The sequence below is a fragment of the Saccostrea echinata genome, unplaced genomic scaffold (genome assembly GCF_033153115.1).
Source record: "Saccostrea echinata isolate AGI-Se365-2 ecotype Australia unplaced genomic scaffold, CSIRO_AGI_Sech_v1 ptg000032l, whole genome shotgun sequence".
Classification (NCBI taxonomy): Eukaryota; Metazoa; Mollusca; class Bivalvia; order Ostreida; family Ostreidae; genus Saccostrea; species Saccostrea echinata.
In genome coordinates, this window is record NW_026889781.1 from 313,631 (window position 1) to 341,330 (window position 27,700).

The 27,700-nt window shown below is 33.8% G+C and overlaps 1 protein-coding gene across 1 annotated transcript; it reads left to right on the forward strand.

Annotated features, from left to right (window-relative positions):
* Positions 1-127: 127 nt before the first annotated feature.
* LOC133197995 (uncharacterized) lies at positions 128-26,813 on the forward strand. Its single transcript, XM_061334143.1, has 16 exons — positions 128-811; positions 2,443-2,872; positions 3,152-3,874; positions 4,664-4,904; positions 5,182-5,437; positions 6,111-6,248; positions 7,373-7,419; positions 10,392-11,081; positions 11,209-11,639; positions 11,973-12,405; positions 12,846-13,056; positions 13,308-13,392; positions 25,135-25,372; positions 25,943-26,195; positions 26,269-26,409; positions 26,702-26,813. The coding sequence occupies exons 1-16, from the start codon at positions 162-164 to the stop codon at positions 26,811-26,813; spliced, it is 5,079 nt and encodes a 1,692-aa protein (XP_061190127.1). The 5' UTR covers positions 128-161.
* Positions 26,814-27,700: the final 887 nt, after the last annotated feature.

Consider the following 27,700-nt stretch of genomic DNA (forward strand, 5'->3'; position numbering starts at 1 on the left):
ATTTTTTTTTACTAAAGAGGTCATGAGGAAATTGAAATAGATCGTATCATAGTTGTCACAAGAAATTGCATAGGTGTGGATACATACATTTCTTACAAGTTATCATATATTTTCTAATTGTAGCGTCAGCAAATGCGATACAACAAGCTGATCTCAACTATATGGGGACCTATCTCGATATAAAAATAGCTGTCGAAGACAATTTAAAAGAAAATGGCATGAAACATAAATTTAGTCTCAATTTGACAAACATCGGAAACGGCGTGGTAGAAAATGAAGGCTGGTCGATTTACTTCTGTAGTTTCTTTATGATTGAACCTGATCACCTACCATCGGCTGACGGATATATTCTACCGCACTATTACTTGAAAATAAATCACATACAAGGGTGTTTGTTTAGCATGTCCCCGACATCCGGTTTTCCAAGACTTTTAGCAAATGAGAGATATTTTGTTGACTTTTATGGACAATTCTGGGCTGTCTCCAGAACAGATCTTCCACCAAATTGGTATGTAGCGGCACCATCCTTAAAACCCGTCAACATTCAGTCAACCTTTACAGGAAAGCGATTTGTGTCGGACTTTACTTCCCCAAGGCAATGGAAGAGGTACCGGATTGACCAATACAATCCCTATACGGCACAAGAACGCTATAGAAAATATGATGCTGGAGTACCTACCGACTCCTTAAAATTAGTTCTCCCAACGCCAAAACACATTCAAGTACATTCGAATAATTCTCTAAAGATTCGAAACATGACTATTGTATGTACAGCAGATTTAAAAGAAGAAGCGGACTACTTATCAAGTAAGTATATATCTAATTCAATCAGATCATGAAGATCACCTTTAGGAAGATTTATTTACATTTAATGTCTGTATGAAATTTCCTGTGGAAGAAAGATATTCAAAAGGTTTTTCCCTAAGTAGAAAACAGCATATAACTATAGCTAAGTTGATGAGTCTTTTATGATTTCAGCAGATACTAGTATTACGTTTTGTATAGAATTGTCTATTGAAGGAGTTGATTATAAGGAAAGATACCTTTTTGTCACAAGTATGGCAGTCTCTCATTTCGTAAATAAGAAAGCTCTAAACACACTTCAGAGTTTTAATGCCAAGGTGCCTTTTTGCAGTCAGAGTTATATCCCTATGTAAGTTAGAGTAAACACAAATGCACAATTTAAACAAGATAAAGTAATACATTCTAACACTGAATAAAACCAAAATAACCAATTAAATATATTAAATATCTTTACAGACATGAGTAAACAACAGAGATTTTTGTATAGTAGTACTTTCTTTTCTTTGAACGTTTTCTTGGGGCAATAAGCCAGATACCTTACATTAAAAATAAACTAGATTGACTCAATATGTACAAAATCCATTTTTGATAGTGTATAGAGTTTCCTTAAATTTGTAAGTTAAATTAATTCTAATATATATATATATATGTATATATATATATATATATATATATATATATATATATATATATATATATATATATATAGGTATGAACATTTTCAAACGTCTTTGTCCAAAATAAAACAACGTATAAGATAATACTTTATATTCTCATACAGATATTTGCTTAGCTTTGCTTAGCATGCTCAGAATATACTAGAATGTTTCTCATTATTTAATCTCATTATTTAATAAAAATGGTCGCCCGCGTGGCGCAGTGGTTAGAGCGTTTGCTCTAGAGTCGCGGTGTCAGAGTTGATCCCAACGTCGCGGGTTCGACTCCACTGCGGGACATGGACACCGGTCCGTATAAACCAAGGTCCCGTGTCGCAGTAGGTGTTGGCACGAAAAGGATCACTCACTGTTCAATGGTCCTAAATATACATGTAGGTCAAGTTCGCATTTTTCTACTGGCAAGTGGTGGCGTCTCCATATGAGTGAAAAATTCTCGGGAGGGACGTTAAACAATTAACAAAAAATTTTTTTTTATTGCATCAGGGATCAAGTTTTGAATATAGAGAACACTGTCGTTTTTTTTTTTAAATTTTATGCTGATTATAATCCGCTTGCTAGCGTGATAATTTTATGTATAAACGCTGCAGTCACTTAAAGAAAATTAGACAGGTATTCCTTAAATATTCCATTTCATCTTCCTTATTTTACTGCAGCTAAATTGTCTGATAGATATTACAGTGTAAAAATAGTTGCCACTTTCCTATTACAGCCCACAAAGAAACCTTCGACGACTGTTTAAGTTTTCAAGTTTTTAAGTATTCTCTCAGTCTTATTCTTTCATAAATATATCATTTGATGTAATGTAAGACACAGTAAGAAAAGAAATTTTCATGAATTTGAATGTACATGGAATATGGTCATATACCGCCAATGCTTGACTAGAAAACGAAGATATTTATAGGAACATTCTCTTAACCTGTCTTACATGACATTATAAAATTCTGTTTTTTTTTCTAGAAAGGCTTGGTTTGTCAGTCTTAGTAAACAATTATACACAGGGAAGAACACAGAACAACCAAATATTTCTTTCCGTTGACCCTACCTTCGGAAATAACAGTGAAGCTTACAATTTACTTGTGAAAATCAAAGATAAAACGATCAATATCTTTGGCCAGACCACTACAGCTGTATTTTACGGTGCACAATCGCTGATAAGTCTAGTGGATGGTTCTTTTGACAAAATAAGTGTTCCGGAAGTTTCCATACAAGACGAGCCTCGATATGAGTTCAGAGGAATGCACATAGACATAGCTAGGAACTTTCGACCAAAAGCAGATATTATTCGTTTGATGGATGGAATGGCTATGTATAAATTAAACAAACTTCATTTACATCTCTCTGACGATGAAGGATGGCGGTTAGAAATTCCTGATCTACCTGAGCTAACAAAAGTAAGCACACTGTACCTTAATTAACGATTTGCTTTGAGAACAATATTAACAATTTAGTCATTGGAACCAAGGTAGATTATTTGATATCATTCTGATTTTTATAACACAGCTTTGCATTTATATAAGGCTCGCCAAGATGTATGAGATTGTAGCATTGTTAAAACATAAAATTTAATTTGGGAGGATTAAATCAACAAAACTAAAACCACCAAAAATAAAAAAAATATGTGCAACTTTAAGTGAGGTCTAATTTTGAAAAATGAACTTTTTTGTCAACAGGTGGGAGGAAAACGATGTCATGATCTAACTGAAACAAAGTGTATAATTTCTCAGCTTGGGTCTGGAGGAGACGAATCGACCTCCGCTTCTGGCTTCCTTAGTGTTTCCGAATATACAGAAATTGTTCTTGAGGCTAAAAAACGCCATATCGAAATTATACCAGAAATTGACATGCCTGGTCACGCTCGAGCTGCGATAAAGGCCATGGAAGCCAGATTTTTAAATTACAAGCGAACTAATTTAACCAAAGCGAACCAGTATAGATTGGTGGATCCAAATGATACAAGTAAATATTCTTCTGTTCAGATGTACAATGACAACGCAGTTAACCCGTGCGTGGAATCAACTTATGAATTCTTAGAGAAAGTACTGAAAGAAATGTTGAAAATCCATCCGGGATTAAAAACCTTTCACTTTGGAGGAGATGATGTAGCAAAGGGCGCATGGGTAAATTCAACAAAATGTCAAACAATGGCGGCACATGATTCTTACTATTCATTCGCTGGGCGTTTAAAGGAATATTTTGTGCATCGAGTATCTAATATCACGAACCGCCTTGGCCTTAACATTGCGGGATGGGAAGATGGATTTTTGGGATATAATGGGATGCCATACAACAGGAGCAACATTCCAAATTCAAAAGTATACGCAAATGCTTGGCAAAATGTTTGGGAATGGGGTGCAGCAAAAAGAGCCTATAACCTTGCAAATAGTGGCTACAAGGTATACTGTTTCTGTTGACTTTTATATATTGTGTTGTTTTTTGTTTCTGTTTTTTTTTCTTTCATTCATTTGAGATTCTAATAAAAGTGAACTAATGTATCTTATCAATAATACAAAGTGAATTAACGTCTTTAATGTAGAAATTCTATTATTTTTTTTTGTTTCATTTACATGCAAAACAATTTAGACTGTGTTCTCCAATGTTCAAGACTCGGGCGGCATTCAAATTACTTTTTAGTAGGAGAGTCCGTTAAAAAATCTACGAAACTGACACGTTTCTAACTTTAAAATAAATACTTTTCATGAGGTCTTTGGGTTTTTTGTTAATTATTATAATTACTATTATTATTCCGAACTCCAGTATTTTGTCTCTCTAATTTGACCTGCTACATGTACTTGTTAAATAACAAAGATATATTTTTAAAAAATGGGGAAAAACACGTTTTAAATTAGAAACCATGTTGTCTATCAGCCAAACAAAGAAAGTGATTTACAAAAAAAGATTATTGTGTTGTCGATTAAAAATAATCATGTGTCTTTATTCATAAGAAAGATAAGTGATATTGTCGACTATAAGAAAACTTAGGTATAACCATCCTGGAACTAGGATGCAAAATAGAAACAAAATTGATCATTGAACAATGTGCTTCTAAAAGTTTTGATTAACAGTTTGATTACACACCAACTCATTGTTGTCTGAATAACAAAAGTTCCATTTAAATCAATATGTTGCTAAGATATGTACATGTACTTCCTTCCTCCTTTTCCTCCTATGTTTCATCTTAAAAGGTTATCATGGCACAAGCTACTCATTTATACTTTGACCAACCAAATGAACCAGATCCGGAAGAGCCCGGCTTATATTGGGCCACGCGATACACGGACGTGGCTAAAACCTTCCGTTTCCTTCCGGACAGACTATACAGAAACATTGATGTTAAACGATCTGGAGAGAGGATAGAATACCCACAGGTTTGTGGTAAAAACGACGCCAACTGTCCACCGCTGATAAATACCAAAAATATCATTGGTAAGCTAACGACATTTGTATAATTTAAATTAGATTGAGTGATGAAATGATGTAGTGCATTAAAATGTATGCACTGTTTCTTACAATATACGAAGTAAACAAAGTGGAAAGTAAACACTATGATTGAACATTATTCACTTATACTTATTATACATCCCTGATATTTTTTATTTTTACTTTTTTAATAAACGCTTGACCAGGGATTGATGATCAGAAAAGTTTATAATCGGACTAGAAAAACTATACTAATTGAATAAAATTTCATGTGCATTTTCAGGATTACAAGGCAATCTCTGGAGCGAAACTTTGCTGACCTCTGAAATCTTTGACTATATGGTGTTTCCAAGAATTTTGTCCCTTGCCGAAAGAGCATGGCATAAAGCTTCTTGGGAAGATTTAGATTTAGATTATCCGGATGGAGAAATTGGCTCTTTATCTGACTGGCAGATTTTTGCAAACACAATTGGTTATAAAGAATTCGATCGCTTGAATACACTGGGTATATATTACAGAATTGGTCCGCCAGGTGCAATGTAAGCACTATATTTTAATATACGTTTTTGCGACCTGCTTAATTCAGACTGTTATGATGTCTATTTTTCTTTTTCTTTTTTTTTTCTCAACAACTTCATTTTGTCACTTGTCCTGTGTCTGCGATACCAAGGGCAGAAAATCAAATAAATATGTGTATGTTACGAGCCACATCATTTTTGTTAAGCTGAACCGTATAGAAATAAAGAAATCGTTAGAAGATGAGAGGTGTTGTTCAAAGTTTGGTTGTTTTTTTTTTCTGTTTTCTATAACAGTAAACAGGTTAAACGAGAAATAAAGAGTAAAATGACAAGCGAAAACTTAATTACCAAAAATGGAAGATAGTTTTCAAATATGAGATAAATATTTTCAATTACTGCAAGTCAGATGCAAAAAGGTTTTGGAGGGAAATATAATTCTAATGTGGAAAATGGTTTTAAAGTTGTTTACGTAGTTGTTTTTTTTTTCTTTAAAAACGCTTCAGATATAAAAAATACAAAGATAACTATATCATTTTGTGTATCTGTCTATTGTTATTTGGATCAAACAATCTAAACGGTGTTGGACAGATCGATTGATCGAGAAAGTTACCAAGTAATAGATCGATCCCTCGATCGAACAAGTGAACCTAGATTAATTGATCAACCAAAACTGATGTTTATGATTATTTCACAGAATAAAGAACGGTACACTTCATGTGAACACAGAATTCCCTGGTCATGTTGTACAGTATAGCGTAGATAATGGTGCCATATGGCAAGATGTTCCAAGTGGATGGAGACCAACATATACCTCTATACGACTGAGAACAAGGTTTGTTCGCTTAAATGCAATGGTAAAAATCAGAATTATCAGAAACTGGTATAATATACACATACAGTCTCTTTTTGTCATATGAAGCCTAACGCATTGCGATCAATTTCAAATTTACTCAACCCCCCCCCCCCCCCCCCCAATAAATAATGAATAAAACCCGAAAAAAAGATTTTGTTTTTAATCCAAATCAAACTTATGCTCAACGTAAAAGCGACAAGAAATCCAAAAGAATGTACATTTACCACCCCCTCCTTCCTATTTTTATCCATGAAATAGACAAAATTGATTTCTTATAACATATACACATCTGTTTAAACACGTTTAATTTATTTCTGGTATCAATGAAAAAAAATATACATTTATTATCTGGGTTTTAGGGTAACATTTGATATGCTCGAGAACACAGGCGTAAAATTTTTGTTTGACATTATCTCAGCGACAGGTCCAGGATCTTACTCTGCGGTTAAACATCGATCTTTTTATGACAGCTCAGTAAAACATTGGAGTTATTGGACTTTTTTTTAGTACAGATTTATATAGGAACCATTTTTAAACAAATTATATTATATTATAATTAAATTTTGAAAAGAATGCGCGATTTGATTGCATGGATGAGAAACAAAGTTACATTGTATATCGTATACCCTGTGTTGCCCACGTTAACTAGAATGGTAAAGCATCCAGAAGCTCATCAATACGTTTGATTTAAATTTAATATTTGTACAAGTTGAAGGCATTTCTAAAGGTATTATCATCTAATTTCATTCAATGAAAGGTAGAAAATTAAATTATAAGGAGTGAATTTAAAGGTTACACAAGTTATACTTGTATAACATGGGATCGAATAGGTTACACATTTTATAAACCACTTTGCTGTTAATAAAGTGAAAACTGCCACAACTCTGATAGTCCATTTATAATTTGGGTTCCTTTTAACATTCATATCTTAATTTTATTGTACGATATTACATTATTGTATTATATGATGATATTATATCATATCATATTATATATTACATCGTATTTAATTGATCAATATAATTATTGAATTGTTAGCTTATTTTTTGCAATCATTTTTTTATGCCTTGTATAAATAATCTTCTTATATTGTTGATTACTAGTTCTCGAAATGGAAAGCGATTCAGCCTAGCAATAACATTTTATCCAGGTAAGATTTTTTTTTTAGATTTAAAACAACAAATTGGTACACAGTGAAGTGTGTCTTGATGCATGTGAACATGCTCTTATTTTTTTTTTCTTTTTTTGTCTGTCATGCACAATTTAAGGAGCATGACAAACAATCCCGAAAAAAAAAAATGCCGATATCTCCTTAAATCAGAATGTGAAAAAAAAAAATGAAATTTAAATAAATTTACTAGTACTTTGTACCACTAGTTTACGTTAAAATTATGTACATGTACATTTCGTTCAAATTCTTTCTTATTTAATACAATTCATAAGAATTGAAATTAGTGGTTGTCGAAATACAAAGCACAGTTGCGAAATTGCAATCAAGGCAAAATGAACATTTCGATCCATATTCTTAATGTGAACGGTAAAAGCACAATTTCGCTCTATTTTTTTGCAAAGTGCGCTGATTGATACAAAAATAATGTCACAGCAGGTATAAAATCTTTGCTAATCGAATGTGATTTATCAAATTTTACATACTGATACTCATCTTCATTTTAAATATTGACTCAAATTTCATCCAGTTAAAAAAAAATATGCTTTTTCGAAATGTGAAGATTACATGTATCACTACGTTAGGGTCTGCCTACCGCCGCACGGGAAGAATGTCATCAATGGCGTTAGTTCCTTGCTTTCCGGCTTTCATTTTCAGATAACCTATCAATGTTTTTAATATCTCAAATGCTTCTTTAAAGAAAAAAAAAGCTTTACTGCTATTTTGCTAAAAAAAATCTAGATTTGAATGGTATTTTTAATGAATATTGTCCAAATGTTATTTCTAAATTCAATCCTTTTATGTGGATCTTATACATCTTCATATACAATGTACATCAGTAGGTTGACTAATCGTCCACTCAGTTACTTCTACCTCAGTTGAAATGCTTATGCGTTTGATAACCTGACTTAATGCCAGTCTTGACGTTCGATAAAAAAAATTAAAAAACAGAAAAATTCTACATTATAAAGATACAAAAAATGCCTTAAATACCTGATGAATGTAAATGGAAGTCAAAATATGGACAGATGCCAGGAAGAAGAAAGTGCATGGAGAATGAGCCTTTCACGTCACCTACCTCTTCTGAAATCAGATACGAAAGATCTACATGTACACACAGTGAAATAAATATGCAAATGCATGATGAAAGTTTAATTTTTTTTTTATATAAGTGCTCAAAAGTAGACACTCCATGGACAAAGTAAACATGAAATAAAAAACACATATGTGATATATTTAATAGATTTGTGGATGAACTGAAAGTGACTAAGAGAAACGTCTTAACGACTCGGTACATTTTTGCAGTGCGGCGATAGACGAGACATACGTGTAACGTTGTGTTTATTTCAATATTTTTTTTTGAGAATTGCACACATCTGAAAGAAAATTTAAGGCAAAATCACAATAAACAGAAGCATTTACATTTTTTTCCCCAATATATATATTTTTTATTACTAAAGAGTTATATCAAGGTAACATTACTTTTGATCAACCCTCGTATATCTGCATACTCATAATTAAAGTATGTTAAGAAATACAGGTATGTTAAGAAATACAGGTATGTTAAGAAATACAGGTTTGATGCTAAAAAAGCAGAGAGTATGGCCCATTACACATCAAAAATCAAAATTTGACACAGCATTCTTCAGTCACTCTACAAAAACATGACCAATTAAGTATTTTTTATGTCGCTTACAAATTTTCCGTTGTAATATTTTTACTATAAATTTAAAGGTCGATTTCAACTCTAAGACTTAACATATACACATGGTTTAGTAAATATTCACCGATATATATGCAGTTAAAGTTTTGATATGAACATAATGTAATGTTGAAAAACATATTCCACTGCAAATCTTAATGTCGCTTCATTTATTTACAAATTTCAAGGTGAAATTTTCAGCCGTAAAATCGTTCCGAATAGACTGCAATGAATGTAAAAAAATGTCTTTTATCCTATATAAAAAGAAATCAAACCACTTCTCGCAAAGAAATGCATGGATCTCCTTTCATGTGAAATCATAAGCATGTCGCTTAAAATCGATTAACTTCCGTAACGATTTTGTTTTAAATTTCACGCATAGAATGCAGATTTCAAAAAGAACTGAAACTTATCTGAAAGTGACCACGGAATCTTATATCATCGATTCTAGTTGCGAGTCAGCTATTTTAGACGATTACATTTTCGACATAACAAAATGAATTAGACAAAAACAGTTGTCTCTCTTAAAAATTTAACTTCCGTAACGGTAATTCAGGAAAGTTTTTGCATTAAAGGTATAAATTGTTTTATTATTTTGGGATCGAAATGCTTCATACTGTTTAATATCCTAAATCAAACTTTGATTTTAACTATTGAAGAGAATTTTAACTTTTATTGCTGGGAATTAACTTCCGTAACGATTAAATTCCGTAACGATATTTTTCCCGAAAATTTAATTTAAATTCGGATTCATGCGAAGCTTCATGAATCATACTTTAGCGTTCTTTACTGAACATCAGAAACGAAAAATTGGTCAAATTCAGCTTTATTTAAAAAATAATAAGGCTTGATCAAGCATTAACTTCCGTAACATTACCATAAAATCAATGGTATCTTGAAATTGTTGTAAAAAATTAACGATACCAGATTTGTGGACAATTCTTTGTTTTCAAGTTCACTGATATGTCCTTAAGAGAATTATGATATTCATTTTGCTGATCGAAACAATTATTTTTTTTTTCATGTTTTATACTCTGAATTGGTCCATTTATCGTAGAGTGACTGTTCTATCTTTCCTTGAAATACTTGAAATCACACTATTCAAGATTCGTATCACAAAAAGGGTGTTAAATTTGGACAAATGTATTGTCTTTTATTTATTATAGTTGGATATGGCAACGTTACTTTAAGAGGATCTGTTGTGAAAAAAAAATGTATTGACAAAGATCAAAATCTGGAAATTTATTTTTAGATGAACCTCCGGCAGCTGCAGAACAACATTTAGTGGACTACATTGCTACAAAGTTCGTGGTTCGACTGGACGTAATAAGTAATGTTAATAATACTGGAAAACACACAATATCTGTAAATTTGAAAAACAGTGGAATTATATCCCTCGGTCCAGGGACATGGGAAATTGGTATCTTTACATCACACCTCCTCCAGCCAGATGAATATCCTTACCCCCATGGATACACTTTAAGGGACTGCCATTTACGTTTATTCCATGTAGGTGGATCGCTATTTAAATTAAAACCGGACAGAGAGTTCCGTCTTTCAGAAGAAAGAGATGTGACATGCATTCTACTTGCAAAAGGTTATCAAGTTGCGAAAACAGATTCAATGCCAAATTGGTACGTTGCTGCCGAAGGTATGCAGTCAAAAGATATCATGTCAACTAAAAACGAATCTCTGAATTTTGTTGATCCTTTTGTTAGACCGGAGCAATACCATCGCTTCTCAGATGATTCATACTCGCCGTACAGTCCACAGGAGAGATATGACATTAATGACGTCATGACTATATCTGGAACGGAAGCTAAACAAGTCATACCAACTCCAGTTCATTTGAATATGAAACAGAATAGCAGTGTTACAATTGATAGTACTTGGGTCTTTTATCATACTACTTTTTTTGAAAAGGAGGCAAAACTTATAGCAGGTACGTGTACATAGGTACTTTTTAGATGTACAATTAAGATCCTTTAGAATAAACTCTCCCATATCATGTTTACATTATTAGTAAAACGTATCATGAAATTTTGTTTAGTTTTTCTCTTGATTTACAGATCTCTTTAATTTAAGCATTCAACACAACATACCTCACCATAAGTATATAACCCTTAAAATGGCAGCACATTTGAACATTCTGCACAATTCACACACACCTGATGAAGCATATCAGATAGATGTATCAACGTCTGTAATAAGAATCTCAGCTCACACAAGTAAAGGTGCATTTTACGCTTACAAAACCTTACAAAGCTTAATTCAAACCGGAAATGGTGTCAATGAACTTCCGGAGGTGACAATTAGAGATCAGCCTCGCTTTCAGTACCGTGGCATGCACTTGGATGTAAGTCGAAATTTCCAACCAAAAGAGGAAATATTCAAGCTTTTAGAAGCCATGGCCACATACAAGCTAAATAAGTTCCACCTACATTTGACAGACGACGAGGGCTGGAGACTGCAGATTCCAGGGATACCAGAATTGACAGAGGTTTGTTAAAACCGCGATGAGATGAGGCGGAGATCCTTATTCATTTAGTGTTAATGTACAAGACGATGTAAAAGACATATGTTAGAATTTAAAAGAAACGTTTTACTTACGTATACACGATGAACATTGCTATAGAGAAGCCACAGGAATTTTGAAATTTGCTTTCACCTGATCCTTCTGGTCTGTGAACGGAGCAAAGTGCAACGTCGTCCAAGGGATTCATATATTAAGTTTCTTTATAACAGGGATTTTTCTAAGTTTTGTTTTAAGTATTTGAAATAGATTTAAGGTTTAAAAAGGGCTATTAAATTTTATTTTTTTATGTTTAAACAGATTGGTTCTGTACGATGTCATGATTCCGGAGAGAATGTTTGTTTACTTCCACAACTAGGATCGGGTTCCTCCAAAAACAGTTACGGTTCTGGATTTTACACAGTAAATGATTACAGAGAAATCTTAACGTTTGCAAATGAACGTCATATTGAAGTGATACCGGAAATATCAGTGCCAATTCACTGTCGCGCAGCAAAAAAATCAATGGAAGCCCGATTCCGGAAGTTCACAAAATATAGAAATATGTCTGCTGCTTATCAATTTCTCTTGACTGATTTTGATGACAAAACTAAGTATTTGACCATGCAAATGTTTTCAGACAATGCTATAAATATTTGCATGAACTCAACAATGGAATTCATACAATACGTCATTAAAGCAGTGAAAGAAATGCATCAAGGGGCGCAAACTCTTCAGATGATCCATGTGGGAGGTAAGTCAATGTGTACTTTCATCAGTTGGTATTATATGTCCACATTTATAGTTTTCCACTAGCATTTAAAGTAGTATTGAATGGAAACTTAATTTTGTGTAAAACATGAGGCCAAGTACATGGTCCGCGGTTATACTAAGTCTTACGAGATTTCAATGCATTAATTCATATATCATTTTTATGTTAATTTCAATTTTTGTCGTTTCCAACATGTACACCAATACCAAACACACACGCACACACACCCTCTTTCTCTCTCTCTCTCTCTCTCTCTCTCTCACACACACACACACACACACACACACACACAGAGAGAGAGAGAGAGAGAGAGAGAGAGAGAGAGATGTTTTTCATTTATACTATGACAAGTACTTAACTTTCACTCTCTTAGTCTTTAAGACTCAAACTAGTACTGTCACTTGAAATATAACTGTGAATAGGAGATGGCATGGCGGATGTATGGAAAGATTCCCCAGAATGTCAAGCGTTCCTTGCTAAACATGGTTTAAGTGACGACAGAGAGCTCAGAAAATACTTTGTGAAGCAACTCGTGCAGATTCTGGATAAAGAAGGGCTGAGCACCGGTGCTTGGGAAGAGATGTTTACGGATAACGATGAACGTATGAATCTCACAAACTTTCCAACCGATAGGTAAGAGTGCCTTTTACAATCGAAATTCTATTCTTGGTTTTATCTGTGTACATATCTATATGATGAATATAAAAACACTTTCACGTAATTCATAATAAAATGAGATATAAATATTTTTCTAACATCAGTCTTAAAGCAGCATGATCTAAAGATTAAAGTTTATGGTATTTGCAATATCTTTACTGAATTAAAGAAATAGAAAGTTACTTTCTTTTAATTGAGGAGCTATTTTCCCCATTGTTCATTTATAGAGATGTGACGGCTTATAACTGGAATAATATATGGGAGTGGAAACAGGGCGAGAGTGCGTACAAGTTAGCAAATGCTGGGTATAAGGTATATGTATCTTCTGTGTCAGAACTAGAGTGAAATATTTCAAATGACATAAACAAATCGTCTTTATACGAATGAAAAGCTGCTGCCTTTTTATGCCAATCATTGCATCTTGGAAACGCTGGTAAAAGCGCGGGAAGACGGCACTGAAAGAATTGCATTGCTGGTAAAAGCGTGGGAAGACGGCACTGAAAGAATTGCATTGCTTTGGAAGTGACTTTTAGATTTATTGGCCCTTCCTATCAGCAAAATCTTAGGTTTAATTAGCTTTTCGTCAGAATACGAACTTGACATGTATCAATTTCCAAACCCAGATGAATTAATTTTGTGACGCGAACAAATATTCAACGCACTGAAGAATTTCCAATGCTGTACAAAAATCACCAAACGTGTCATCAATTTTTAGGTCACCTGAGTCACTCAGGTGACCTATTGCTATCCGTTCTCGTCCGTCGGCGTGCGTCGTGCGTTAACATTTGAACATTTTTAGCTTCTTCTCTGAAACCGCTTAACCAATTTCAACCAAATTTGGCATATAGCATCTATGGGTAAAGGGGAACAAAATTTGTGAATTTCATGGTCCCTGCCCCCCTGGGGCCTGAGGGGTGGGGCTAAAACCACTAAAAATAATGCAATCTTTAAAAATCTTCTTCTTTACTCCTTGACATCAAGCAGTCAAACTGTTGGCATCATTGTAATAAGCATTGAGCCCTCTACCAAAATTGTGAAATTCATGGCCCCAGGGTCAGGGGTTCTGGCCCCAGGGTGGGGCTATATAGATCATATAGTGAAAGTGCATTATTTCTTTGAAAATCTTCTTCTCTGCTCCTGGGTATTAAATAAGGTAACTAAGTACATAGTTATGAAGAGCAAGAGTGCCTCTTCCAAAATTGTGAAATTCATGGCCCCAGGGTCAGGGGTTCTGGCCCCAGGGTGGGGCTATATAGATCATATAGTGAAAGTGCATTATTTCTTTGAAAATCTTCTTCTCTGCTCCTTGGTATTAAATAAGGTAACTAAGTACATAGTTATGATGAGCAAGAGTGCCTCTTCCAAAATTGTGAAATTCATGGCCCCAGGGTCAGGGGTTCTGGTGTCAGGGCGGGGCTATATAGATTGTATAGTGAAAAAGCATTAATTCTTTGAAAATCTTCTTCTCTGCTCCTGGGTATTAAATAAAGTAACTAAGTACATAGTTATGATGAGCAAGAGTGCCTCTTCCAAAATTGTGAAATTCATGGCCCCAGGGTCAGGGGTTCTGGCCCCAGGGTGGGGCTATATAGACCATATAGTGAAAGTGCATTATTTCTTTGAAAATCTTCTTCTCTGCTCCTGGGTATTAAATAAGGTAACTACAGTACCAACCAGACACAACCTGACACAAAGCAGTCCCAGAGTAGTCCCGGGGACTGCTTCCTGGGACTGCTAAAGCAGTCCCAGAGCGGTCCCAGCAGTCCCACCGGTCCCAGAAAGCAGTCCCAGCAGTCCCAGTGGGCGGGGTTAATTAATTGAATGGGCGGAACTTACTCAGAATGAGATTACCAATAAACAATGTAACTATATAAAAGGCAGTTGAAATTGATGAGCAATTCTTTCTGAGTAGTATCAACAAAGATTTACAATTCTTACGCGACAGTCATTTCTGAACTGTTAAGAAAATCACAGTACGCGTATAGAAACAAATTATAATTATTGAATGAAGAAGACGTTCACACCTATTAATAACATGAATATTTAAACACAATTATTTGATATATTAATTTTTAACCAAAATAAACCAATTTCTTTATTTTTTGTGATTGATATTGGTTTTCATATTTATTTATTTTTATATAGAAAATTAAACTTGAATTGTTTATTTTATACCAGAATTAGCTATAAATAGAAAATAATGATTATAAGCAAGGCCGATTCCCATACTATACTCTGAATGCATTTTTCTTAAGTATTGGAGCTTTTGAAAAATTCTTTGTTAAACATTGGCGAGTATTATATTTCAGTCATTATTAATTTCAATGACTTCCCAATTTAATTATCTTTAGATCCTCAGTTTTAAGTGTTTTATTATATAAATGTTCGAGTGTTCATCTGTAAATCACGCAAATGGAACCCTCAGATTATGTTCAAAATTAATTAATCCCGAAATAAAGAGCTAGGTTCACTTTATGCATAAAATGGCCCTGTAGATATACCAATTTCTTGACTAACACCTTATGTTCCATTTGAAACACCAAGATAAAGTAGAGACTTAGTGCTTTCATTTCCTAATAAAGTTTTTCTCCTTAAAGTCCAGGTCTTGGAAAACAAGCTTTATGGAATTGCAATGTTCTTGAATTTTAAGGAAAACAGGTATATTTAAGTACTTTCAGAGAGGAAAAATAATATGAGCGCAACCTCTGATCTAAAAAATAAAACGTGTTTTGTAATCCTCAGAAATGGTTCTATCAGTAAATAATTGCATATTTTAGATCAGAGATTGGGCTCTATATTAAATATTGAAAAATAGCTTTAAAAATTGGCTGTCTTTGTAGAATTGTTCAGGATATGAGGAAAATGACGCATTTCATGTCGTCATAATGCATTGACTAGCCAGAAAATTACGTAATTTTTGGTAGATTCGTAATTGCCAAATGTCTAAATGTAATTTTATGCATTGTCAACTAAAACGAAGCAGTTTCAGTTTTTCAGAAATTCACAGGGCCAAAAAAGGCCCTATGTGAACCTTGTTCTTTATACACAATTATTGAAACTAAGATTTTTTGAAGGACATAGATTGATATTAGTGTCAATGTTGACCAGCGTGTTCAGTTATGTGTAACACTGATACCCAAATAACATGCATTGACTTTCTGCTAATTATGCCCAAAGGCGATTGAAACCTCAGGTGTTGACACCATTTTATACAATCCCATTGTATTAACCGGCCAGGTAAACACAAACAAAAGAAATAAGAAACAAGTCACAATTCCCGATATTTTCAAATGTTTATTTTTTAAATAAATGAACTTTTTTAATGACTTGTTTGTAAATTAAAAACTAATTCATAAATAAATCTCCGAATAATTGTTCACATTGTTTATGTGACAGAAGAATGGTAAAATAATTTTATTTGATGGTCATTAAATAAATTATTAGGTTTTATTTGAGGGTTGTAAAAAATAGCATGGTGTGCTCTTTTTTAAGCATGGTATTAGCTTTTTCAATTAAGAAAAAATCCAGTACAGTACGTTCCTCTGAATACATGTATCTTACTGAAATGACAAGTTTGTTTGTTTTTTGTTTGTTTTTTTTAAATAGTGCTAATGCAAACTTTGAGTACATATGTAATTTGACAGCATTAATTTATTAAATAGGCCTAGATAATTTTTTTTTTCAAACACCTGTATTGAAGTTTAATTTAAGGGATAAAAATTATCCCCTGACTTCCCTTTTTAACTACTTTTATTTTCTTAAAATTAATTCTAGACTACAACTGTGTAAATTTACAGCCCTCTGAAGACATTTAGTAATAACATGTATAACTATCTCTATTTATTATATTTGCTTTTATCTTAAACAGCTCTCTGCAGAAAGTAAACAAAACAACAAAAGGATCTGCAAATTCAGAATACACAAGGGGCGGAGCTATCATGTCACTCAGAACCTTTTTCACGCATGAGTGAACAAAGCAGTCAGAAAGCAGTCCCAGGGACTGCAGGGACTGCTGGGTCTGCTTTCTAGAGCAGTCCCACAGCAGTCCCAGAGCAGTCCCATAGCGGTACCAGAGCAGTCCCACAGCGGTCCCAGAGCAGTCCCACAGCGGTCCCAAAGCAGTTCCACAGCGGTCCCAAAGCAGTCCCGGGGACTGCTTTCTGGGACTGCTTTGGTGTCAGGTTGGGTCTGGTTGGTACTGTAAGTACATAGTTATGATGAACAAGAGTGCCTCTTCCAAAATTGTGAAATTCATGGCCCCAGGATGGGGCTATATAGATCATATAGTGAAAGTGCATTATTTCTTTGAAAATCTTCTTCTCTGCTCCTGGGTATTAAATAAGGTAACTAAGTACATAGTTATGATGAGCAAGAGTGCCTCTTCCAAAAATGTGAAATTCATGGCCCCGGGGTTAGGGGTTCTGGTGTAAGGGCGGGGCTCTATTGATTATATAGGGAAAATGCATTAATTCTTTGAAAATCTTCTTCTCTGCTCCTAGGTATCAAATAAAGTAACTAAGTACATAGTTATGATAAGCAAGAGTGCCTCTTCCAAGATTGTGAAATTCATGGCCCCAGGGTCAGGGGTTCTGGTGTTAGGGCGGGGCTCTATAGATTATATAGTGAAAAAGCATTAATTCTTTGAAAATCTTCTTCTCTGCTCCTGGGTATTAAATAAAGTAACTAAGTACATAGTTATGATGAGCAAAAGTGCCTTTTCAAGAATTGTGAATTTCATGGCCCCAGGGTCAGGGGTTCTGGTGTTAGGGCGGGGCTCTATCGACTATCTAGTGAAAATGCATTAATTCTTTGAAAGTCTTCTCTGCTCCTGGGTAATAAATTAAGTAACTAAGTACATAGTTATGATGAGCTTCTTCCAAAATTGTGAATTTCATGGCCCCTGGGTCAGGGGTTCTGGTGTTAGGGTGGGGCTGTATTGATTATATAGTGAAAATGCATTAATTCTTTAAAAATCTTCTCTGCTCCTGGGTATTATTTAAACAAAGTATGTGCATGGTTATGATGCATAAGGATGCCTTTTCAAAAATTGTGAATTTCATGGCCCCAGGGTCAGGGGTTCTGTGTTAGGATGGGGCTCTATTGATTATATAGTGAAAATGCATTGATTCTTTGAAAATCTTCTTCTCTGCTACTGGAGATTATTTAAACAAACTAAGTGCATGGTTATGATGCATAAGGATGCCTTTTTAAAAATTGTGAATTTCATGGCCCCAGGGTCAGGGGTTCCGGTGTTAGGGCGGGGCTCTATTGATTATATAGTGAAAATGCATTGATTCTATTAAAATCTTCTTCTTTGCTACTGGAGATTATTTAAACAAACTAAGTGCACGATTATAATAGGCAAGGATGCCTCTTCCAAATTTTTTAAATACATGGCCTCAGTTTTTGGGGTTCTTGAGGAGGGGGGGGGGGGCTCTATTGATTATATAGTGAAAAAGCATTAATTCTATTAATTAATCATTAACTAATCCTGTCTGCTCCTTAGTGTTGAGCTGATAAATAAATTGCTTAGCTATGATGAAGAAGGGAGCTTCGAACAGAATTTTTAAATCTTGTGGTCCTAGGGTCAGGGGTTCTGGCATAACGAGGAAGGGGGGGGGGGGCTTTTGATAATATGGTGGAAAAGTGTTAATTCTTTGAAGTCCATAGTTATGATGATGAGGGTAACTCTTCCAAATTTTTAAATTTCTTGACCTTTGGTCTTGGGTTCTGGTGTTAGGGTAAGGCTTTGTTGAATCTGTAGTGAAAATGCATTGTACCTGTGAAATTCTTCTCTGCTTCTGGGCATATCGAAAGCAAACTGAGTAAAAGTCTAAATGATATAAGTAAGCGTATTTCTACCAGATTTTTGAACATCTGGACAATTTGTCTAAGCATTCTGGTCCTGGACAGGGCTCTATTAATTTGTATTCTACTGAGAGAAGTTATTCCCCTTTTCCATTCACCTTTGATAATTAATCACTGTAAAGATTAATAGAATAAGATAATTATGCAAGAATGTTTATCGTATAATTCAAAAAGTACTTTCTTAGTTTTAATAATCAGGCAGACCTGAAAGTAATAGCTAAATAAAAATGAGACAAAAATAACTTATCTTATTAAAAGTTCTTCAAAGACCATAACAGAGGTCAATGCTAGAGGTCTTAATATGGGTTTAAAAATAGTACAGAAGCACTAATAGTTTGTTAATAGTCTGCATGGTGATAATGTTAAGTGGGAGACAGATTATAACTTAAGTTTTGAGTTGATACTGAATACTAGACTAATTATTTTGTTGATCCTGATCTTCCTACTTCTCTTGCTTTAGGTCAACAAAGCTTCATCTATCAGTGTATTTAACTTCTAAATTGTTGTATTATACTCAGGTAACCGTTAAGGACCTTGGGCCTCTTGTTAGCAAATGTCGGAGTAAGCTGAACTTGCAGAACAGAAAGACATCAAGATAAATAATTGCGTTTCATATTTCGAACCAGACTACTGTGACCTGACGGCCCATTCAAAAAAGATAATACTTTATTTGTGTTTAATTAATTTATTAATTACTTTATTTATTTATTTATTTCGACTATGTGTATACGTGTGTAAAACACCAAATGGAAGGCGATTGACATAGTGGTTATTCGAAGCCAAGTACGCAAAAAATCATCTCGTTTTCTTGACAATAGCCTAAAAACGATTTTTATATCCATTTTGCCAGGTAAAGATCTTACCAATGGTGCTATCATACCGATAACGGCCCTCTATCTAAAAAATTGTTGGCTTTATTGTTATGCAGATATTGATCCCCCTACCTGATTTACGGGCCTAGTTTTGATATAGGTGTTAAGGAAAAAGGAACAGCCCTTCGCCCATAGCGATATAACTCAGCATCAGAATACTGAATTTGTCCTGATACAGATCTGCTGAAATTAATTTTAATTTATGTTCTTCACTCCATGCGCCCTAAATGAAATTAAAAACCATTTCTCAACTCATTGCCCAATTCTTGCTTTGATGGAACATGACATGTATTAATATTGAAAGTAGATTGATATTTGCTTAAGAATGACCGAGGTTTATTAATTAAATGCCTAGGAGTAACGAAATTTAAGGTTTTCTGTTTCAAACAGTGTTTGCCAAAGCCGGGGTTGCTTATTTGTTGAGGACGGACACGAAAATGTTAATCGAAGCGAGAGCAAATTTAAATGCACATGTTGTATAACAATGTGCACATATATACGCAATAAGTAACGATAGTTGACATCAAAACACTAGTCTTTCAATTGTATGAGGGATGCTAGCGAGGACAGTTAAATATTACAAGTGAGGATCAGGTCAATATTGCACGTATTGCATCCATTACTTGCTACCAACGTGACTATACTGTTTTTAAACTGTGCATGCCCCCTCCCCCCCCAAGCTCATTGATTGGTGAATAAACAAATTCGTCGTATTATTATATCCTCATATATCGATAACATTAATGCTCCATGTGCGTGATCTTAAAAGTCTGAGCTTAAAGTAATTCAAGTCACTGGGAGTTTCATAGAACCCAATCTCATCGTGTGCATAATTATATTTATATAATTCTAAACTGTTTGATTGAACGAGGTGTGCTTAAATTTAGATTCTACTAAATGCAATACAGACCAATTGTAATGATTATCTTATTCTTTTTGCCTTTACCCACTGATTTTATCAGAACGATCGATTAACTGTCCATTTAGTATTTTCTCGTGCATTTTAAAAATGTAATTAATACAACAGTGAAAATATCATGCTAATAATTGATGTAGGCATACAAGATGACATACCGATTGTGTTGTGTGTAGTATTATGCATGTCCTCCTTATTACTGGTATTGCCCTTATTCTCTCCCTCCATTTTGTAATGCCTTGTTTGGCTTTGGCGACTATAAATGTTGTGGACATCTTGGTCAATATTTACAGCAACAATACTCCTACAAGTAAGAGCCTCGGCTAACGTCCATACACTCCTTACATCCCAAAAAACTCTAGCATGTTGAAGTACACTAACGGTACATTTAGTGTAAACAATCAGTAAAACCTCATCTTTATACGCCACAGTCTTTTGACAATGTAATTGTGCAATATTTTTTTTTAAATTCACAGCAAACCTTAAACGTGTAACATTTGGAAATGGTGTGAGAATAGAATGTGCAAATGCTTGCGCTTATATTGCGCGCGCATCATTCCACATGGTGCGCTGTGATGAATTGATTTATAACGTATTCACTACATAAATCCGTTTATTTTGATAACCGTATGAGCAGAAATTTTAGTGAGGGTTTAATTTTGGCATTTTTAGGGAGGGTGATAAGATCGCTTAAATTGAATATCGCTGACAATTTGTTCCATATTGGAGGCTACTGTTATCTTTTTAGGCATTACAAAAATCGATAAAATTTCTTCTCTCAAAAATTAGATACCGACATTTTAGGAAAAAACGCTAAATTTACCTTTCGCTAAAAATTCCACTTACGCGGTATTTACTTTGTTCGAAAGTCTGGAGAAAGAACGGAAAAAAGTAAATGGTTTATATTGTACATCTTAGCAACAAAAATGATTTATTAAAGGAAATTTATAGTGCTAGATATAAATACTATCTTTTATGAAAGAGGGTGTTGCAGTTCTTTTGTTATTTTCCCTAAAGTTGTAGCAGTTTAAAAGAAAAATTTTAAGTAACAGAAAACGGTCTTAAAGAGGGTGTTGCAGTTCTTTTGTTATTTTCCCTAAATGTGTAGCAGATTAAAAGAAGAATCTTAAGTTACTGAAAACGATGTTATATTTTTACAGATACAACGGTATATAGAGCACAATGTAGAACAATATTTGAAAGCCGCATATTGACTTCCAATTTGCCATTAAATGAAGTGTAAACTAGTCACACAGCAAAATATATCAGATTTTCTGTATTTTAAATAGGGAATCCCCGTTGTTCTGAAAAATTGCCTCCTTGAAACAGAATAATTTTGATATATGCACAAAGAGGCAGGGATTTTCTTCAAAACTGCCATTTCTGATTTTTGTTTCAAAGAGGCATATTTTTTAAAAACACAAAAATTGAATAAAAATTATTATCCATACGAAATGCAAAATGTGTACCTAAAATAACGCAAGGATGAATAGTGTCTGAAATGGTCTAGTGGTAATGATGGTGGACTCCGAACGAATTTTTTTTTTACCTGAGAATGGGTTCGCATCTTGGAATGGGTCATTTTTGCATTTTTTTTCTTCACTTTTTTTCGTATATGGAAGTGCAATAAAATATATATTTTAAGGGAGCGAGGGAAAGAGAGAGTGAGAAAAAGAATGTCAAGAGTTAATGGGTAATATTTTAAACGCATGCAGATTTAAATTGTCTTCCTTTATACTGTGACCTAAAACTAACTACATAATGCTATTATTTAGTTGAGAGGCGATGTCTCGGAGAATAAAGTATTGCTTTAAATAATTTATTTTTTACATAATTTACTCATTTTGCTTCATTTTTGGTCTGTTATTTACTGGCCAAGATTTGATTTGAAACAAATGGAATGTCTTGGATGTAGCATAAACAGTGTGATTATGGTACATAGTTTTCTTTATTTAAAAAAATATTCACGGACGTTTTCAAAATGCTGTGCAAGGTGCACTGGCCATTGTATGTGCTTTTTATTGTTCAAACCTTACAAAACGGCGATAGTGACACATGCATGTAAAAAAATGAATAAAATAAGAAATAAAAAGGTTAACGTTCACTAAAAGGTCGCCGATCGGTTCCTACGTTAGGAAAAACTATGGATGAAATAAACGTAAAAAGTGAAGTGTTTTGCTATATCAAGCTGGAAATACCCGTCGTAAACACAGTCATCTTCGTAGCTTTTTCTATATTTAAACATTACTCTTCAGGCGTCGTGGGTATTTAAATGTCCTTCTCGATATAGGGAATAATCACGAGTTTCTGCAACACCCTCTTTTTTAAGATACAATGGTATGTACAGCACAATGTAGAACAATATTTAGAAACTGCATATCAACTTCCTATTTGCCATTAAATGAAGTGTAAATTAGTCACATAGCAAAATAAGTCAAGATTTCTGTTTTTCAAATAGGGAATCCCCATTGTTCTGAAAAATTGCCTCCTTGAAACAGAATGAATTTGATATACGCATAAGGAGATAGGATTTTTCTTCAAAACTGCCATTTCCGATTTTTGTTTCAAAGAGGCATTTTTTGAAAATCACAAAATTCGAATAAAAATTATTATCCATCCGAAATGCAAAATGTGCACATAAAATAGCACGTGAATCTTCAATGTCCGAGCTGGTCTAGTAGTAAAGCGTATGGACTGTGCGAAGATTCTTTTACCTGAGAATGGGTTCGAATTCCGGAATGGCTGGTATATATACATGAAAGTACAGTGTAACATCTCTCTTGAGAGAGAGAGGGAGAGAATGTCAGAAAGTTAATGGATAATATTTTAAATGCATGCAGAATTAAATTGTTTTCCTTGATATTGTGATCTAAACAAATAAGACATACATTTAATGTTATTATTTAGTGGCGATGTCTTAAAAAATAAAGTACTATTATTTTAAATAATTTAATTTTTTTTCATACTCATTTCGTTTCATTATTGTTCTGTTAATTAGTGGCTCAGATTTGACTTGAAACAACTAAGCTGAAATGACTCAATGGAATTTCTTGGATATTGCATCAACAGCCTGATTATTGGACATATTTTTATATATTGAAAATTATTAACGCACGCTGTCTACAGTACATCTTTCATTCAAAATGATTTGCGAGGTGCACTTGCCATTAATTGTGCTTTTTATTGTTCTAACAGATCGCCAGTCTATGTTAGGAAAAAAACTATGCATGAAATAAACGTTACTGACTTGAAAGTTAAAACCTCTAAGGCCTTTCTTTAAACAGGTCGGGTACACTACCTTATATGGAAGGCAATTTTTAACACGTGACGATGTCTTCGTCACACCCGTTCTCCAATCAATTGAATGAGTCCCAAAGCATGACAGTCTACTACGTGTTTACGATTCAATAGCCACACGTGGTTTTCGTCGGTTTACTGCATAATATTTACTTCGTCACCGAAAAAACCGTAGAGCTTCTTTTTCACTTTATAAGGCCAAAATTGAAAGATTATATTTCAAAGACACTGCTCCATGCTCACATTTAAGATTGGAGTTGTTTTAGATGATTAATAGTTGCTTCAAATACCGTACAAACGCTTTGACGTTTGCATGTACATAAAAACTTTTTTGATAATATTGAGGGGTTAAATAATAATTGCACACCTTGTACTGCTGTCTAAAACTATGTACACGTATATCATGTGGGGAAAAAACCCTCAATGCTTTATCGACACGATAGCACCTACGTCTCTTTGAACAATGGTTTAGGCCGATGTATAAATTATAAGTTGATATAAGGCTTCCTAAAGCAAATTTTGTAAATGTGAGCATGGAAATGAAAGACTATACATCATTTTAAAATATTTCTTTCATTAATCTCAAAAAAGAATTGAAAATGAGTTTCCAAGGGACAATTCAAGTTGCCCTTTATTTTCAACACAACTGAGTACTTGAAGTAGCCCACAATGCATTGCGACTCATTCATTAGTGGGTAAAGTATACAGATAGCTAATTTACATGCAAATTTATGCTGACGTCAGAAAATCTAGTGGTCTCGACCTGTTAAATCTTTTGTTATAACATGCTGGACATACCCGTCGTTTAAATAATTTCATCTACGTAGCATTATCTATATTTAGAGATAACTCTTCATGCGTCGTGGGTATTTAAATGTCCTTCTCGATATAGGGAATAATCACGAGTTTCTGCAACACCCTCATTCATATTAAAACTTTTTTGGAAGGAAAATGTTAAGTTTTAGACAAATTACTTAATACATGTATATACTGGTCCAACGAATTATCGGTATTTAATTTGAAGGAAGGATGCATATTTAAAATAAGTGATAAGTTTGTTATCCAATTCTAATACCGTATGTTTTATATTTTATACTGAAGGTTGTGATCGGGCATGCCACGCATCTTTATTTTGACCATACGCAAGAGCCCGATCCCGAAGAACGAGGGACATCTTGGGCATCACGATTTATAGACAGTCGGAAAGTCTTTGGGTTTGTGCCTTCAAATATCTATTATAATGCGGATAAAGATGGAAATGGACATCTTCTCACACGTAATCAAATATGCCCAAGCAATGGAACGTGTACAGACTTGAAAGAACCAAACAACATTATTGGTGTGTATATCAATGGATTGGTGTGTGCTATTCTGCTCTATATTTAACTTATTTTTCGCAGGTTTACATATTTTATTGTGCGTTTTGCATGTTCTCTTTTTCAAATCTAGAATTCAAGTATTCTTTTCAATTATAGAATATGGATTGGGGATGCATCATTCCAAAGAGTCTTGCTACGTAGTCTTGAAACGTAGAACAGTTCATTGAAAATCAACTGTCTTGTACATTAAATTGGATCAAGTCATAAATAACATATTGATGTCTCTGTTTAGATCAAGAAAAAAATAACTATGGGTAAAGTAAATATTGTATTACATCGTGTTATGTGTTACACGCTTTGTGAATGGATAAGAATTTCCTAAGGTACATGTATCATTTAATTTGATGAACACCAGTGTTATTCCTAACAAAAATACCTTTTAGTGAAGAAAGTTAAGATTTCTTACAAAACATTACCTTTCAGTCGAAAAGATAAAGATATTCCTATAATTATAACATTTTAAAATGTTTTTACTTAATATTTACTGAAAGATTTGCAATCCCAGAACATTGTATTTTCGAAACTGACAGGAATGCAAGTCCAGCTGTGGACAGAGACCATAAGAACTATAGAGGAACTGCATGAAATGATATTCCCCCGTCTTCTTCCTGCGGCAGAACGGGCATGGCATCAACCACACTGGGAAGGGATCCAAAATGAAGAGGGGCGGATCAAGAAAACAGATCAGGAGTGGTCATCATTTGCCAAAGCCCTAGTTCAGAAGGAATTGCTTCGATTGGAGAAAATGGGAATAAAATATAGGATACCTGTTCCCGGAGCAAGGTAAAATAAAACCTTATAAATCTGTAATTTTTGAGGAACTCATCTAGCAAATTTATATTCTTGTTTTCCCTAGAATTGTGAACGATGCCATCATAGTCAACACAGCACTGCCTGAAATGACTGTAGAATTCAGTGTAGACAATAAACAAACATGGTCATTGGTAACGTCTAATTTGATAATTGTGGGAAAAGAAACGATATATCTGAGAACAAGGTAGGCACATGTACATATGTAAATCAAAATAAGTAAATTAGATATGATGGGTTTAGGAATTCCATAATAAGTGATTTTCGATTTTTTCAAATAAAATAAGTTTGAATATATATATATTTTTAAATCGTTCCATGATGAACAGTCGGGCATATATTTTTCAGATAAGAGTTCTGGCAAAAGGGCCTTTTGTTAACCATGATTCGAAAAAAGTTTTCTTTTTTGGAGTATTCCTTTATTTTATTGAAAATATTCCTGGAAGCAATGTATATTTTTCCATGTTTTTTTTTTATAGATCTGTCGATGGTTCTCGGTACAGCAGGGTAGTCACAATGAACTTTCAAAATCCTATGAAGAGATATTTGTACAAAGCGTCTTTCGATTCAGTTCATAATGTGTTACCGTGAAGATGTCTCTCCTTATGAGGAATATTGAATTATATTTTTTTAACGCGACTGTAGAATAAACCTTCATAAATATGTATTGAAAGTTTATTATTCTCAAAATCATTCGCATTTTCTTCTTGCAAAGTACATGTATGCTGGAATAAAATGTTTTTTACTTGTTTCATTAGACTATTTTTTTTCTTGCATATTTAGGTTTATTTAATCTGAAATAAAAATTATATCAGATATGAAATTTCTTTTCATTTCATCAGTTTCAAGATTTCGATTTCACACTTGCAGTTCCTTATTCTTATGAATTTGAAGAGACTGCTTGAACTGTCAATTACTGTATAGATGTTTACTTTTGCCCCGTGGTATTTTCGCCTCTTCACATTTGCAAACAGCTTTAAATTCGCTAAGAAACAGTTTTGTTAAATATATAATACTGTTTACTTTGAATTGGCCCCGTTAAAAATTCGTCAACTTCCGACGAGGGCGAAAATATAACGGGACGAAAAGAGCTAGGTTTACTTTATGCATAAAATGGCCCTGTAGATATACAAATTTATTGACTTATACCCCGTGTACCATTTTTTACATTATTATAAAGTAGAGACTTAGGGCTTTCAGTTTATACAACAGAATTGCCTTTGAAGAGTCCAGGCATTGAAAACAGGTTGTGTGAAATTGCAATGTTATTGAATTTTTTGCAGAAAACAGGTGTTTTGAGAACCTTCAGCAAAGAATTAAATATGAGCAAACCCATCGATCCAAAAATTAAAATGTTTTATGATCTTCCTTAGCAGTTATCTTATAATATATTTACACATTTGGATCGGAGGTTGTGCTGTGTAAGAAATATTGAAAAATTGCATCATATTTTGGCCATTTTTGAAGAAATATTCAGG

Coding starts and splice junctions, on each gene's coding strand:
- LOC133197995 (XM_061334143.1), top strand. CDS start 162: ATGGGGACCTATCTCGATATAAAAATAGCTGTCGAAGACAATTTAAAA. Junction 13,057..13,307: donor ACAAACTTTCCAACCGATAG/GTAAGAGTGCCT, acceptor GTTCATTTATAG/AGATGTGACGGCTTATAACT. Junction 26,410..26,701: donor ACGATATATCTGAGAACAAG/GTAGGCACATGT, acceptor TTTTTTTTATAG/ATCTGTCGATGGTTCTCGGT.